The sequence below is a fragment of the Callospermophilus lateralis genome, chromosome 5, assembly GCF_048772815.1.
Source record: "Callospermophilus lateralis isolate mCalLat2 chromosome 5, mCalLat2.hap1, whole genome shotgun sequence".
NCBI classification, from domain to species: domain Eukaryota; kingdom Metazoa; phylum Chordata; class Mammalia; order Rodentia; family Sciuridae; genus Callospermophilus; species Callospermophilus lateralis.
Window position 1 is genome coordinate 108,492,364 of NC_135309.1, and position 17,014 is coordinate 108,509,377.

Here is a 17,014-nt window from a genome sequence, read left to right on the forward strand (position 1 = left end):
AGAGTGATAATATAGTATTTGATTTAATCCAGCACTTTTCTCATGGAGTTTTTGCTACTTGGATGATACATTTAACTATAATTAAAAACTAAAGAAAAACCCTTTCTTTTCCAGTGCTCTTATTGGATGGTGTTCTTTCAGTGGCTTATTATATGGTGTTCTTTCTCTCTTTTTCCCATGCAGAAAGAACTGAAGAACATAAAGACTTATGCAAAGCTCTTTGCTTAATTAAAGACATGATTGCAGCCGTGGATCTGAAAGTCAACGAATATGAGAAAAACCAAAAATGGCTTGAGATCTTAAGTAAGATTGAAAACAAAACATACACAAAGCTGAAAAATGGCCATGTATTTAGAAAGCAGACCCTGATGAGTACAGAGCGGACCCTGCTGTATGATGGCCTCGTTTACTGGAAAACCGCCACGGGACGTTTCAAAGGTAACTGTGGCTACACCAGACCCATTCCTGCCTTCATTCCTATTGTTCAGGCAACAGAGGACGGGTTTTCAGAGGAAAAATGGTTCAAAGTGGCAGGACCGCATACACAGACCCTTGATTTTTTCAGTTGAAAGATCAGGTTGTGAGGTTCAATAGGCAAGTGTGACCAGTGATCACATCTTTGATGGGAATTTGCTGTCACAACCAACAACTTTCCTATATGGTTTTATGAATGTGCATGTGTGTGATGTCTAAAAGGAGCTGAGAGTTCTGCTCATCATTGGCACAGGAATATTATTCTGGCAGTTGTGTTGATAGCAAGGTATTATCACACCTACACGGGTAGGGTCCATTGTGTGCCAAGTCAGCCTGAGGCTGTCAGATCATGAAGGGAGCAAGTGAGAAAACTCTGAATGTCGTCTTTGTTATTGAGCACTGTAACACACATCCACCTGCACCCTGGCCCTGGTGTAAGCACTTCCTCAGGCTACTGTTTGCTCATGGCATTAACTCAACTCTGTTAATCTGGTTAGACCCTAAAGCAGCTGATTTCCATTCTTGAGGTCGTGTAGATAGCGCCTTGCCTGACCCAGGCTTTTTTACTCTGGCCACACACTAAAATCACCTCTGGAGCTTGAAAAAAAATCAGTGATGCTCAAGTCTCCTCCCAGAGATTCTGATTTTGTCAGTGAGGGGATGAAAACCAGCTCAGAGGGAGGTTTTAAAGCGTCCCCCTGCCCAGGGGAGTCTGCTTTGCAGCCAGGAATAAGAGCTACAGGCCTGGTCTCCTTGTTTCTAACACTTCATCGTAATAATGTTCTCAGGTGAGTAATGAGAGGAAGAGAATGTTAAATCTGGTTAAATTGTTAAATTCAAGGTCATTCTCCACAGGAGGATGGTCAGGTTTTTTTGGAAGTTCAGCTAATGTCTGAAATGGGGTTTGTTGTTTGACAGGTTATAATGTTGTATTGAAAAAGCTTTAAGCACTATCCATAGATCTGATTGTTCCTTTTCCCTTTAATAGAGTCACTGCATCAGGTCAGTCTGTGTGCAGTGGTTCCAGTGAAGGTGGGCTCTTGTAAACAATTTGCAAGAGAAATCTAGGCACTCAAACTTCACTCAACTCTCCATGAAACACAGGAGCAGGTTTTCGTGTATAAGTTGATGTGGAAGCTGCCTTTTTATATTTTAAAAAATATTAATTTTTTAGTTGTAGTTGGACACAATACCTGTATTTTATTTATTTATTTTTATGTGGTGATGAGGATCTAACCCAGGGCCTCGCATGTGCTAGGTGAGTGCTCTACTGCTGAGCCACAACCCCAGCCCCCTTGTTACATTTTTAATTAAGTGTGGTTTTCCCCTAAATGTAAGGGCTTGCTCCAGTCTATTAGAACCTTCTTTCTGTAGGATATTTTTCATCCATTTTAAATTTAAATTCTGTAAGTATACTTATAGTTATACATACAAACATGCACACTAAAAGTTGGCTTTTTACTAAGTTGTGTGTATATCCTTCACTATCATAATACTGGGGATTTAATAAAAACTTTATAATTAGACTAACCTGAGTCACTTAATTTTTATTGAATTTATTTAAATTTGAAGCATGAAATTAGAATATTTAATAAAGGCATTTGAAATGTGGTTTGCATCACTAACATTAGTAATGTTTTTTTTTCTTTGAAGATATCCTAGCTCTACTTCTAACTGATGTGCTGCTCTTTTTACAAGAAAAAGACCAGAAATACATCTTTGCAGCCGTAGTAAGTATATGGCCATATGATGCATATTTTTAATAAGACTTCATTCTGCATTTCCTTGGGAAAAAATGCCCGAAATTCTTAGTGAAATAAAATGCACCTCATATAATTCCATTATTATTGGTGATTTTACAGCTGGTTTAGTAACTATTTGAATTGTGAAAAGATTGTAGTACTTTGGTACTAGATAGTGAATAGGCACTTCCCTGTGCCCCCCAGGTACCTCTCTGTTATGGCTATCTTGGTCTTTCCTATTATCCCCAAACCCTATGTCCTTCTCTCAGATCTAATGGCTGAAATGTTAATGCTGGGGACAGAGGGTCACTTTCAGCATCTTGCTCCTGAGAGTGCCTTATTGTGCTGCTTGCTGACCCCATTTGTAACTGTCATAATAATATTCCTTCTGCCAAACAAGCGAACACTATCCTGTTATCTGAAGAAGATTCTTTCTTATTTCTACTACAATGGGTTCTGATGACTAAGGTCATGAATAACACTTACCTTTGTAATGTATAATTTTATTGTTGATTCATAATTACATTTAGTGAAAGCCAGCACTTTATCACATTTCTTACATAGCATCTATGTCTATGTAGTCCAAAATGGTGTGGAGAAGGAAGACAGCATCCATTAACTCCTTGTGGGCATCATGGAGCATCAGGCTCTGTTAGCAAGAAGAATCCAAGAGACAATACTGACAGGGGCAGTACAGTGGTGGCTCTGTAAAACGTGTCTATTATCCATTGATTGACAGCCTATTTGGTACATTAGCAGGTAGCATTGATTCCATCTGGTTTTGGAAAATTCAAAGCTCAATAAAGTTTCTGTCTTGCTGTTCCAAGAAAACAAAGAAGCGTGCCTATGGTGATGAGATTCTGGGGTGAGGCTGCTGGAGCAGTGGTTTGCTGGTACATGTCAGTTGGCCGGAGAGGCTTCTTCATTCTGCTCAGCCATGCTGAGTTGTTCAAAGGTGAAATGCTTTGCACAGAGCTAAAGCAGAGGTTGACAAGAAGCTTTCCACAAGCCCTGTCTCCCTAATACATTTGTAACTATTGAAACTTTCATGAAAACTTACTGATTTTTCCAGCTTCCTCTCTGGTATCTGGGATATTCTGAAGGAATATGGAGAAAAAAATGGGAATTGGGGGGAACCATTTTGATTAATCCATGAGACAGTGAAAACCAGGCTGGAAGAATATCAGCATATCTTTACATAAACAGATTTCCTCACAACTGAAGGCCAGAAAGAAAAGCAAATCCTACTTTTTGGGTGGTATTTCAAGCCAAATGACTGACCAATTAATCAAGAATTAGACACAGTAAAAGACAATCGTCTTGTTTTCTAGGCAATAGAGCATATGGATGCAGGTCAAGCCATGATGCTCAACTTACAGTATGACTTGAGATATGGATCTGTGCCTCTTATCTCACATGATCCCCATAGACCACCCATAGGCCACACTTAACTTTAAACAGGCAGTTCGGAATGCAGTTTGTCAGATATCAGAATGAAGGCAGCCACTACTTAGTTTTTGGTAGAATATGTTTGGCTGTGAACAGTAGTAAAATGTTGCTAATATTGTTTCTGGAAGATGTTAGTCTGAATTCATATCATAAAGCTGCATTCATATCATAAAGGCGATACCAGGGAGTAAAAGAGAAAGCAGGATTGTATCCTTAGTGTCAAGTGCACCCTGCTGTTTGCTCATAGACCTTTTAGTTACATCTGTCTGACATCTGTCTTACATCTGTCCCTGCGCCATCAATCTCTTTTAGTGAACACGTTGGAGAATTGAAGCATTAGCTAGGGGTACATAGATACCCTCATTTCCTAGTTCCTACCCTAGTGTTTCAGAAAATTATTCTCACACTCTGATCAAAAAAAGAGATTCTTCATTCCTTGTGCCCTTCAGTACTAAGATGTTTATCCTGCTGCGTGTTATAGAAGACATGATGAACCGGGAAACAGCCAGAAGCTAAGCATCTGAAAGTAGTAAGAAGATAGAGTACTGTCCTTACCAGATGGTTTTGTTTGTTTGTTTGTTTGTTTTTAAAGAGCACTCAGCTGGGAATGAGTAGGAACCAAACCTACAAAATGTATAGATAAGTTCACTAAGTCCTGGGATAATGAGTCTAAGAAGTATCCCTTGAATATTAAATAAGACAATTTCTAAATTAAACAATAAAAAAGATAATGAACATGTAGATCAGCTAGTTCAATTCAAAGTATGAAGCAACCTTAAATCTTTTCATTCCCTTGGAATCACTCACTAACAGAATCAGTGCAAAGTGGACATGATATAACAACAGAACTAAAGGGAGCAGCTCCTTTGCCTCTTCCCCAGCATCATTGGTCTTCAGCTTCAGATGTCCATTGGGACTTGGCAGGAGTGGAAGTGAGCAAATCCCAGTTCAGCATCAAGGAGTCAGCGGGGCAGAGGCAGCAGAGAATGGTAGAGACTGTTGTCAACTAGTGAGTGCACATTCCAGCTTGGCAGAGCCATTGCTCAGCCATAGTTGGTGTTTTTAAATGACAATATGGACCCTGTATCACCAATCTTCTCTCTTATCCAAGCACCCAAAATCCTAGAGGTTTTTTTTTATTTTTTTATGGCAGAATCTTTCCGTTTTTAAATGTTGGCAACTTATTTTGTAAGAAATGGTTTTTAAATGCTATGGCACAAATAAACATCTTTGCATTGCCAGTGTTTAATATCTGTCTCCAGAGAAGCTGTGTTGCCTTTTCTCCTGGGAATTTGAGTTCTTGTTCACAGCTTATGATTACTATGAGCAGTGATGGGCTCGCCTCGGATATCTTCTGGCCTAAAGATTATTTAATGAATGAGGCTTTATTTAATTTATTCTTTACTCTTTAAGGATCTTATCATGCTAGGTGTGGTTGCACACACCTGTAATCTCAGTGGCTTAGGAGGCTGAGGAAGGAGGATCGCAGGTTCAAAGCCAGACTCAGCAATTTAGTGAAGCTCTCAGCAACTTAGTGAGATCCTGTCTCAAAATAAAAAATAAAAAATGCTGGAGATGTAGCTCAGTGGCGAAGTACCCTTGGGTTCAATACCTGACACCAAAAATTAAACAAACAAATAAACAACAACAAAAAAACTTACTCTGCCAGTGCCTCTCCCCCAATAACTCTGATTCAAGTGATTTCACTCTTGCTAATGTTTTAAGATATTTAAACCCACCCTGAATTTTTATATATAGACACCACCAACCTTGTAATCTGAGAAAGCTGAAATAATACATTGAAAAAAGGCAGGCAGATGACACTCCAGATAATAGGGCTGTAATAGAACAACAGGTATTAATAATGCTCAGAAGATCTTTCCTCATTATAGAAGGCCATATTGGAGAAGGCTTGCCACAAAATTTCTTTTGCCTCCATTTTCAGAGGCCAAGCACAGAACCAGGTTGACCAATTTTCTGTCTGTCCCATCCTATATTTTCATGCAACTCTAAGAAACATGGAGGAGAGGCTCCAGGTCCCCCCTGGCACACAACTCCAGATCTGGCAGTGATGACTGCAGAGTCAGGAGGGCAGACAAGCCAGTGCCCAGGAGCCAGCAGCAGTGCACAGAGCAGCATGTTCAGAATAAAGGCGTCACTCAGTCCGTGAGGGAGAAAGAAAACCACACACTGCAGCCAGCTCTGTAAACAGTGGCGAGAGCCACAAACCAAAGCCGAGTCTTCATTTTCACCCCACACTGCTCAGCGGCAGGCATTCTTTTGGCCATTCTTTCAGCTCCTGGTCCAAGTCAGTGTCAATCAGGGTCGTCTTCATCTTTGGGTCCCTAGAGCTGCACATGAGGCTTCTAAGGACCACAGTGAATGTCCGTAGAAGGTGGCTGAATCACAGTGTGGCTCCACATTTTAGGCTTTCTTCCTATTCTCTCCAGTGGAATCATGTTAAGTCCAGTTCTACAGACAGTTGTTGTGTGCCTGCTCTGTGCAAGACAGTGTGCCCGGCACAGAAGGATGAATTAGACCCTCTGTTGCCCACTCATCAGCTTATCTAGCTGGTGAGGAGAGATACCTGCAGATAGAGCTGTAGCAGTTCTGTCGCTGGGTTGTACAGGACAGTAGCAGAAGAGGCTAATGACATCTGGGGAATGTAAGGTCTGGCCTTCTCGTTCTTTTTTTTTTTTTTTTACAGTCGATGTTGTTGATTTCTGGGGATTTGTGCCCATCACTGAAACTGTATTGCTATTAACTGCCAGATTCAAGGGACTCTTCAGGTCCATCATCCTTTTCCATCTCTCATATTTTAAAGACTGTTTCCTTTCTCATATCCTCATAGAAAAATCCCTTGTCCCAGACCACAGCATTCTGATATATTTTTTAGTGAGTTCTCTGACTTTTCTCTGTCTTTTTTAAAAGCTGACTTTTTAAACCACTAATTTTTAAGCACAAACATGTCCCTGAACCCTTTCTTTCTATTATTTCTTCTCTATACCCTCTCCCTTAGAGATCTTATCAACTTCTGCAGCTCTTTTGAAAAGTGGGAAATGAAATAAAGGTTTCCCTAGTCCTGTGCTTTCCACGGCTCATGTGTTCAGTGTGACCCTTGGAAAGGACGCAGGTTCATCTGCACATCCTCCTATTTTATGTAGGATCAGAAGCCATCCGTTATTTCCCTTCAGAAGCTTATTGCTAGAGAAGTTGCTAATGAGGAGAGAGGAATGTTTCTGATCAGTGCTTCATCGGCTGGTCCCGAGATGTATGAAATTCACACCAATTCCAAGGAGGAACGAAATAACTGGATGAGGCGGATCCAACAGGCAGTAGAAAGGTAACGTTTCCTTCTGTCTTTGATCCATGGAATGTGCTTGTTCAATGGGAAAAAACATTCTAACCTTGCCTTCCCTGCATGAAAACGCTGCTTCAGCCAGAATGGTCTGCTCCCTGCCCCTGCACCTGCCTGCGATAGTGATAGCGCGTCACCTGCAGATCTGTCGTCCACACTCCTCTCTGCATGCAGCGCCCTCCCCTCCCCTCTGCCTGTGCACTGTGGTGCAGCTCCTGTCTCGCCTGCTTCATGAAGAATGCCTTAGCACCTGCTCTCTAAGGCATTTATCTGGTGCTTGTGGATCTTATCTTTTACATGTATGTATATATATATATATATATATATATATATATATATATATATGCCTATTTAATCAGATTGGAAGCTCCTCGAGGGCAGGGACATGTCATGTGTACCTCTGGGTGCCTTGTAATGAGGAATCATTCAATAAATGTTTTTAGATTGGTGGAACTAAAGGTTCTAAATCAATTTATTTCTCTTGGGTACTCAAGGACTGTTTGTATAAATGAGGGTACAAAGAGATCATTCTTAATGGTAATTTGATTTCATTAATTTCCCTATCTCCACTGCATCCACTCAGTATGGCTCCCTAACTTCATCCCCCAATGCTCTTACTCTCACCTGTTAAAACACCCAAATGTTGTAAAAAATAAAAATTATTATCTTATTTGTACTTAACATGAGTGTTGGGTGTATGTGTGTTTATGTGTGTGTGTGTGTGTGTGTGTGTTGTGTGTGTGTTGGAATATTTGAGTCATCCTATACTGCTGACTTTGAGAGTCATGTTATATTTTGCACGGTCCTTTTCTCTCAAGAAAACCAAGCTCTTGGCCAGGGGGCATCACTAATTCTCTTTATGCTGATTTTTTTTGCCTTTATGAATAAATTTTATTGCCAAGTTTCCATGTTTTCCTAATGATTCTAAACATACTTGGATTCAGTTTCAGTTGTGTCCCTTGACTGTTGTCTCTTAAAGTTGCCCAGAAGAAGAAGGGGGAAGGACAAGTGAATCCGATGAAGAGAGGCGGAAAGCTGAAGCCAGAGTGGCCAGAATTCAGCAATGTCAAGGTATGCTGTGGGCCCTTCTGGCTCCCTGGTCGTGGTGCGCTCGTTGGGTGTTGGGAAAGCCCTGGTGTCATGAATGAAAGGTTAACTGTGTGTTTCTGAGGCTTGCCCTGACCACCTTCCAGGAAAACATCCTGATACTAGCCAAGCTTCTTCTTTTACCTTAATGATTAAAACACACAGAAATGCACGCATGAAACAGTAACTGGGCAGTGTGGTACTGATGAGTGTCGGAATTGCTGCCTGATGGTTTATTTTAGGTCCAGCACTGTCATGTCGTAGTTGTAGGACTGCACAAGGAACCCAATAGGTCTGGCCATCAAATGCAAATCTGTAAAGAAAGATTAGCTCAACTTTGGCCTGATGTTAGAATCACTTGAGGAGGTTGCTCATGTCTGGGCTGTACCCTCAACCAACTGACTCAGAATCAGTGAGGTGTGCAGAGTAGACATGAGTATTTTAAACTCTCTCCAGGTAATCTTGAGGAGCACAGAGGGCTGAGAACCCCTGGATTCGATTTTGGTTAAGGTCTCTGAGGTTTAAGAATTTTGTAACATAGGACAATCAGGAGAGAAGGATGCATGCAAGGGTGGTGACAGAAATTGGGTGTTTAGAAACAAAGACACAAGCCAGCGTGCTTGGTTTTGACCATGACTGGCTGAGGACTGAGGAGTTTCAGGCCTTTGTGTTGTTTTCCCCTGTGGGCATTCGCTCATCCTGGACAGGGCTGCCTCAATTTTCATTCCTGAGCAGGGTGTCTAGTCTTAATAGGAAACAGCCTGCTTAAACAAAGAAGAACTCTGCAGGGTTTCCTGGAAGTAGGGGAATGAAGTGCAGTGGAAGCTGAGAAGGTTGATAAGTCACTTGCTGGGGCCCACAGTCACAAAGTGGAAGAGGCAAGATTTGAACCTGGGTCTGTCCCACCCAACGGCATGAGCTTTACCTTTTAGATCAGACAACTCACTAAGCAGCATCTTTATCTTCTAACTTGAATTCTTATATAATTTGTTGTATTCATGGTAGTGATAAACTTCTATGGTAAATGCTATTTCACAGAAATACTCAGTAATCAAGACCAGCAAATTTGCACATATTTGGAGGAAAAGCTGCATATCTATGCTGAACTGGGGGAGCTGAGTGGCTTTGAGGATGTCCATCTAGAACCTCACCTCCTCATTAAGCCCGACCCAGGAGAGCCTCCTCAGGCAGCCTCTATACTGGCAGCAGCACTGAAAGAAGGTAAGTTGCTTTGTAAAGGATTTGTTTTGACAAAGGAAAAAAATGTTTATTGAGTACCTACTATATGTCATGTACCATCGTCTTGGTGCTGAGATTATAGTAGAATAAGACATGAGTACCTGTTCTCCTAGAACTTAAATTTAGGAAGAACAAAATATAAAGAAATAAACACGCAGGCTGCATCAAGTGCTATGAAGAAAAAAAAGCAAAGCAGAAGGGATAGAGAGTGACAGACTTGGGGTGGATCCATTTTAGATAGGGTGGCCAGGGAAGGCCTCTTTGATATAATGCTATATACGCAGACATGAAGGAAGTGAGAAGGCCAAGGGACAAACCCCCTGACTTATGGTTTAAAGGGAGACTTCTGATTGTGACATCAGAGGGGCAAAGTGCAGATACTGGTGATAACAAAGTCTTGGGTTTAATGGGGCAGGTGGTGGCAGGACAAGATCACTGGATGGAAATGTCATGGAGATGAGAGGCCAGGCTGGTCGAAGGACTGAGTTTATAAAATTACTGAGAATTTTTGGCAGAATTAGCTTTGGAGGGAGGGGGAGAACTTGTGCCAGGTGCTGGGTTGTTCAGGGAATGTGGGACAGAGGTGGGAGTCCGTGGTTGAGTGGTGCCAGCTGGTGGCAGGAGCATGGAGGGAGAAAGGACCTTAAGGGGACAAATGGGGATAGTGGTCAGGAACTGACAATAGGAATACAAAGTTTAAAAAATAAAGTAGCTTCTACCTGATTGGCAAAGAATGCTGTTATTCAGAAAAACGATTGGTAAATTACAGACCATGGATCAAAATCACTGTGCTGCCTGTTTTGGTGAATGTAGTTCTTCTGGAACACAGCCACATTTCATTTACTGTGTTGGACTGCTGTTTCCTACAGCGGCCCAGGTAAACAGTTCTGGCAGAGACTGTATGGTCTGCAAAACCTATAATATTAACTATCTGATCACTTGCAGAAAGTGTTTATCAAACACTGGTTTAGAATATCAGAAAATTTACTTTAGGAGAGAACTTAGAAATCATGGGATCTACCACCTTGGGAAGGGCGTAAAGGTTGTCTGAAGTGGAGTCCACAGAGAGAACCACCCATTTGTTTATCCATTCATTCAACATTCACATTCACTGAAAATCTACCCTGTGCATCGTTGAAGGTGCTAAGGGAATGGTAATGCTTTCATAAAAGTTCCAGTGGGGGATGATAAACAGTACCTAAGGAACCCAGATCATTCAGAAAGTCACATGGAAACAAGATAATGGGATTGGGAGGAGGCAAAGGCTTTGCTCTTGAGAAGTTAGGAAAGATCCTCGCCCCAGGAAGTTATTGTTTGAAATAAGAGTTGAGGGGTGAGAAGCCAGCTATCTAGAGATCTGGGGGAGAATCATTCTTGAATAGAGAGAAAGTAAGCTCAAAGACCCTGAGTCTGGAATGTTCAAGAAAGAAAGAAGGTGGTGGAAGTCAGTGACTGCCTCAACTGGAGTGGTGCAGGTTGGGTGGGGATCAGATCTTGATTTTATCTTTTCTGTTGTTCCAAATATGCTGGAAGTCACTGGAAACTTTTAGTCAGGGTGTGGTGTGATCTTCTTTATGTTTTAAAAGGAACACTGGCTACTGTAGGAGAACAGATTGGAAGGGGATGAGTTTGCTTGGAGACGTGTTAGAAAGCAATTGAGATGAGAGACGCTGGTGCGTGGGCCTAGGCTCCGACTATTGACAACGGAAGCAAAGAAAAGTACACAGATTCGAGTTGTATTTTAGAAGTAACACCAAAAGAACTTCCTAATGAGTTAAAAGTGATAAGGCCTTTGTGAAACAAGTCACTCACTCTTCAGTTTTAGCCAGTGGCTTTGACTTCATTTCCCCACTAAAACTTTTATTAATGATGGGTTATAAGTTCATTGGCTTCAATTCCTTTGGCCCATTGTGTGATAGAGATATTAGGGAACAGCCATGGACACAGCTGCTCAAAAGGAACCAGATCAGGGGAGGTACTGCATGGGCCCCAAGTGGGGTAATTCACCCCTGAGTCATTGGTCAGCACTGAGCCTTCAGGTGAGAGATGCAGCAGGAATTCTTTTCAGAGCAAGGTAACCATCTTCTGCAAAAAAATACAGCTGAATATGCACCTTGAGTGGTCTTCCTGGTTCTTTGAAATGCCAGGCTGGTTTTCCTTTCTCTTCTTCTCTCTGCCCCACAAATCCCAGCCATCCTTCCAGGTCTGCTCAGATTTCATCCCTTTTGTGAACTTTGCCTTAATCCCACTAGTTTATGTAACTCTCCTTCTCACCAGTGCAGCAGTAGCTTTTGCAATGCTCAAATAACTGAGAGATAGAGCTTACCTGATAATGTGCCGCCCTGTAATATGGTTAGTTGTATGTCTCTCTCTTTCTCCAGTCTGCAGGTTCTCTTTAGTAGTTATAAAATGTTCAATAGTCAGAGTTGATACTCAGTATTTTCTGAATGGAATTATTGGACAAGATGGCTTTAGGAATATTTGTAGAGTCCTCAAAAAATAAAGTAGATTTATTTATAGTCTGCTACAGGCTAGTCAAAACCTTTTATTGTGAACAAACTTTCCCCTTCCTGGTGTGGCTTTGCTTAAGCTGTTGGAAGCTTTGTGATTCAGAATTAGCCTTTGGTGCTTGTTTAGAACAAAAATTGTCCTTTTTTCCTCTGTGGAACCTGATATCACAGGTCTAGAGTGAATACTGGGAATCTGTATTATTAAAGTTGGAGGAAATACTCTTTTGAAGAATAGCTAATATTTCTGAACACTGCTTTCAAAAGTTTAATGCCTGATGTTTATATTACTTGAATTACAAGAAGTTTTTCAACATACTATTTTAGTGAAGTAAAAGTTACATTGAGATATTTTTATTGAGTTAGCTCTATATTTCAAGATGATGTTAAAAGTATTGGTCTAAATTTCAGGCCTGTATATTTTTTTCTACAAAGGGCGAGATTGTAAATATTTTAGGGTTTGCAGGTCACCCCATCTGGATCTTGTGTGGGAGTGTGTGTGCGTGTGCACACACAAGCCTGTGTTTTAACAAGCTTTTAAAAATGTAACAATAATACATAGCTCCTAGGTCACGTAAAATCACGCACAGGCCAAATACAATTTGTTAACTCTTGGTCTAGATTAGACTCTACACATACATTCATTTTTTAAATTTATTTTTATTTTCCTACTTAGCGGAGAGTCTGCAAGTTGCAGTGAAGGCCTCACAGATGGGCGACGCAAGTCAGCCCTCTGAGGAAGGTGGCGGAGAAGCTGTCTTGGTGGACACACTCTGTTCTGATGATGTACCAGGACCGCCTACTGCTCGTAAGTGAAAACACAGGCCTTGGCAATGAGTCTGAACAGCCCCTGGAGCCTCTAGTGGTCACATAAGATGAAAGCAATGACTCTGTTCCTATTAAAAGGGAGTTCGTGTATTTTTTTAAATTGGAAAAAAAAAAATGAGAACAACTATGCTAGTCATAAGTAAATATTATATGCATACATTCATGGCCCGGTGTTCCAAGGATAAAGACTTGAAGAGTGGTTGGTGGGTTTTACTGTTCTGTTTCCCATCAAAGCATTGCACCTTCCCCAAGCCATACTCTGCCTCGATTTTTTATATGACTTATTGAACACCAATTTAGAAAGGACTTTTTCCATTTTTAAGAGTCCCTGCAGTCCACTGGAGAATAAGCCTTAAACTTAATTTCATGAATATCAACTGAGAAAATATAACTGAGAATATCTCTGATTCTTAATAAAACTAGGATCTCTCTCTCTTTCTTCCTCTCCCTCCCTCTCTCTCTCTCTCTCTCTCTCTCTCTCTCTCTCACACACACACACACACACACACACACACACACACACAGACTTTGGTGTGTGTAAAGGTATAATTGCCAAAAGAGTTTTCATCTGTGTTATCATATACTTTAATTCAGGTCAAAATTTATTTATTAAAACACCATTTCAGTATATTTTAAGTATAGAAAAACAGAATATGGAGAATCATATTCTCCATTAACAAATTGCTAACTTAGTAGCTTAGGTAATATAGGTAATATAAACCTAATTATGTTGTTGTATGTGTTATTTTTAAGCTGAATAGTTAATTCCATAGAGGACTCTAAGATGAGAGTATAAAGTCTATCTTTCAGCACATACAGGTGGTAAAAACTTTACTTCCAAAGAAAGGTCTTATGTACATGTGATAAACCATCTTTAGTAGCGAGAGACTGGAGGATTAAATTGCTTTAGACTTTCTTTAACAACATCCCCTGGTTGATTAAGATATATTGAAGCAGTATAGCTTTTTAATTCTAGACATTTTTTTATGAGCACCAATAATTATTTTCCCCTCTCCAGTTCTGTTTTATCTAATCCTGGGTCTCTATTTTCAGAGTGTGCACATGTGTTTTTCATTTCAACACAGCTCAGATTCATCAGGGGAGTTGTACTGCCCTGGGTGATTTCCTTTTAAAAGAAGAACCTCATTATGCCATTGAGGAAGTTCTATCTAAAAATACATGTAGGGATCTGCTGCTTTCAGCCTCGGCCCAGGGACAGCTGAAGAGGCTCCACTCCGCCTCTGCAGCTGCTCAGAGCACGTGGCCAGATCCCTCCCTTTGGGCCAGGCAGTGGAGGTTCTCCCCATCTGTGTCCACATCTCCCACAACTCCATAGGGATAACCGTGGCATTTGCTGGAACCAGAGCAGTCTGATACCAGGATTCACATAGAGGAGATGCAGGTTCAGGAGGCAGGGTTCTGAACCCTAAGAGCTTATTGGTTCTGGGCTGAATTGGACCATGATGCTATAAAAATTAGATTTTCTTTATAAGGTTATACTAAAGGCAAAAGATTATTCCTAAATGAAAGCCTCCACTAAATGGGTCAGTTCTGTGATTGACTTTGAGGACTGGGTTCTTCCAGATCAAACTCATGTCAGTCTGAGGTTATAAGCCAAACAAAACTCTATTTTTAGGATTCAGTATACTTCATCAGGTGAATGAGTGAAATCTACTTCTGTCAGTTTCTGTCCACTGGAAACCCTCTCACTTGCCCTGAAATTGACTATGGAGAGGGGTAACCTGATCCAAATTCCAGAAATCTGCCTTTATTTGGCCCATCACTTCCTTCTTTTCACATTTGGTTGCCCTTATTTCTGTAAAGAGTTGGGGAAGAGAAAGAGAATAGTTAATTATTTGCTAATGCCTTTTGACATCTCTTTAAGACATTTTTTTTTTTTTAAGGAATGTATCCAATGGAACTACTTTTTGAGTGACAGAAGAGTCTCTATACAATGTCCTTTCACTATAGGCATAGACAATGAACTTGCTTTCTGCTTGATATCATTTAAAGTAATTTCTGCTGAGATCAAAAGTCTTTTTTTACAAGAGGCCTTTAGAGTCTTAGACAACTCAGCTTTTCCAAAGATATAAGCATTTTTTGCTAATTTAAACAAAAAGAAAAAGCATTTCCCTAACTAAAAATAAAGTTTTAAGATGACATCGAATAAAGAATTTTATAAACAGCACCACAAAGTGAATATCTTTTTCACTAGCGTCCTGATTAGACATTGTTTCATTGAAATGCTATGTGTGAAATGGCCTCAAAGGGTCTAGCTTTAATCAGTGCAAGGTGAGCATGGTATATATTTTAACTGAGTTCACATGGTAAATAAATAAATAAATAAATTCATGCCAATGGAGATTTATTGGAAGTGAAATTTGTATTTGGTACTTAAAAATATTTCTCAACTAATCCCTATGTTTTCATAGGTTAAGTATACAGTAATTACAGTATTTGCAAATTTAGAGTATCAGTAGGAAGTGTGAGAAAAAAAAAATGGAAATTATGAGAAACTGGGACAGGGTCTCAGTTTATGTGACCCTGAAACCATGAAGCCTTAGCCATCTTCAGCCTTCTTAGAAAAATGACTACTGCTGGCCTGCTCCTTCCTTCTAAATCTTGCTTATGGGCTGCTGCTCTCGTACTGGACAGGGGGGCCCTTCTTACAGACCTGGGTCTGCCCCGAGACCTTGCTTTCATTCAATTGTGCCTATTTTAAATTTCACCCTCCCCAGTAGGCTTTTTCCTACTAAGTGAACGTGATGCATAGAATCTATACTTCCTAGACCACAAACAACACATGGGCACGTCTGCATGAGAAAGAAGTAAACGTGAAAAGATGAGTGCTCATTCATGCCCTGTGTCAATTTGACTTGTGTTAGTGTGTAAGCCCCCTGTGGGCAGGGACTGTGTGCTTTGCTCTGTGCTGCTTTGGTGCCTCCTATGAGAACATTCCAGGTGTATCAATTGTCCTCGTTCCTTATTTGGAAGGGTGGGTCAGCTGTGTGTGGATGAACCCAATCGGGTGGCTGATGTTTGTCCTTTTTGTTTCTGTCTCAATGGCGTGCTCCCAGCACTAGACACAGAAGGGACAGAAGGAAGAGGCTGTTGGGATGTGGATCCCGGGATCCAGGGTGTGGTAACCGACTTGGAGGTCTCTGATGCAGGGGAGAAGGTATTGTTAACTGATTTGTTAGTAAATGACACAGGTTGCTTTGTACCATAAAATAGCCTCAGGTCCTGCCCTGTCAATGGCAGTGAGTGGAATGAAAGTGCTTTTCTGAATTGTTCTCAAATTCCTATTTAAACTTTCTAACTTATTTCTTCTTTCAATGTTCTTGTTCTTCCTATATCATGTAGGTGTAAACAAAAGAAAAGTGAAAAAGTTATTAAAGAAGGTTGAAAACTCTCACGTCTGTATGTGTGTCTGTGCTCTGATCTCTGGGCTCACTTTCCGCGCTGCAAACCTTGCTTTCCACACACTGCTTTTGGCAACCATCTGGCTGAGGTGGTCCTGAGCATTGGAGCCCTTATGCAACCGGATGGTGCTAACGTAGCTGAGATAATTTCTACTTTGGAATATTCTTGCTGCTTTCACCTTCCTTGACTTTCTTCGCTTTTCCAATTTTTTCCCCTTCACTGCCCACATTTCACCTACTCTTGGTAGATTTTTAATTCGCCTGACCAATTTTTCATTTGTGATAAAGTGGTTCCAAATGCTGCTTCTTCTTCAATGACTTATTCTATACATAGGTTATAACTCTCTCTTTAGAAATTAAATACATACAACTTCCCATTAACTTCAAATGAAATTGAAATGTCTCAAATATTAAAAGAATAAAACTATGATTCCAGGAGATGCCAAGTTGGCCTCTTAGGAGGGCCTGAGGGCTCAAGAATTTGGTTTTGTCTGACACTGAATTAGGTCCATTATCAAGTATCAGCACGTGCCAGTGTAGGAAAGAACATAAACGTGTATGTCATCTATATGTTGTAAATGTAGCATTTTATATATGATGTATGTATTACATATGGCTAGGAGCCCAGTTCAAAGATTAAAAAAAAAAAAAAACATAGAAAAGACAACTGTAATTTAAAATCATTTTAAAACTTTGTAAGAAAAGTGAATGTGACAAAACGAATATAAGAATGCAGTGTTTTATGTTTTCTGATTGTAAACTTTCTAACTTATTTGTCTTAAAATGTTCCTGCTTTTCATTCTTCTCAGTTCAGACTTCACTTTCAAATCTGGTTTGTAGCTTTTAACTGTTTTCATGTTATCAGGAAGGAACGAAAGAGGGATGGAGGTAGGAAGAGTTGGTCAGTGA

General features: G+C 40.5%; 1 protein-coding gene across 1 annotated transcript in view; it reads left to right on the plus strand.

The window, feature by feature from the left end:
• Positions 1 to 17,014, plus strand: part of Arhgef28 (Rho guanine nucleotide exchange factor 28) — a 290,628-nt gene that overhangs the window by 234,482 nt on the left and 39,132 nt on the right. The window contains exons 25-31 of the mRNA XM_076857144.2: positions 184 to 438; positions 2,128 to 2,204; positions 6,830 to 7,008; positions 8,003 to 8,094; positions 9,148 to 9,330; positions 12,532 to 12,663; positions 15,761 to 15,861. Coding sequence (XP_076713259.2) covers positions 184 to 438; positions 2,128 to 2,204; positions 6,830 to 7,008; positions 8,003 to 8,094; positions 9,148 to 9,330; positions 12,532 to 12,663; positions 15,761 to 15,861 — 1,019 coding nt within the window. The remainder of the gene's footprint in view (positions 1 to 183; positions 439 to 2,127; positions 2,205 to 6,829; positions 7,009 to 8,002; positions 8,095 to 9,147; positions 9,331 to 12,531; positions 12,664 to 15,760; positions 15,862 to 17,014) is intronic.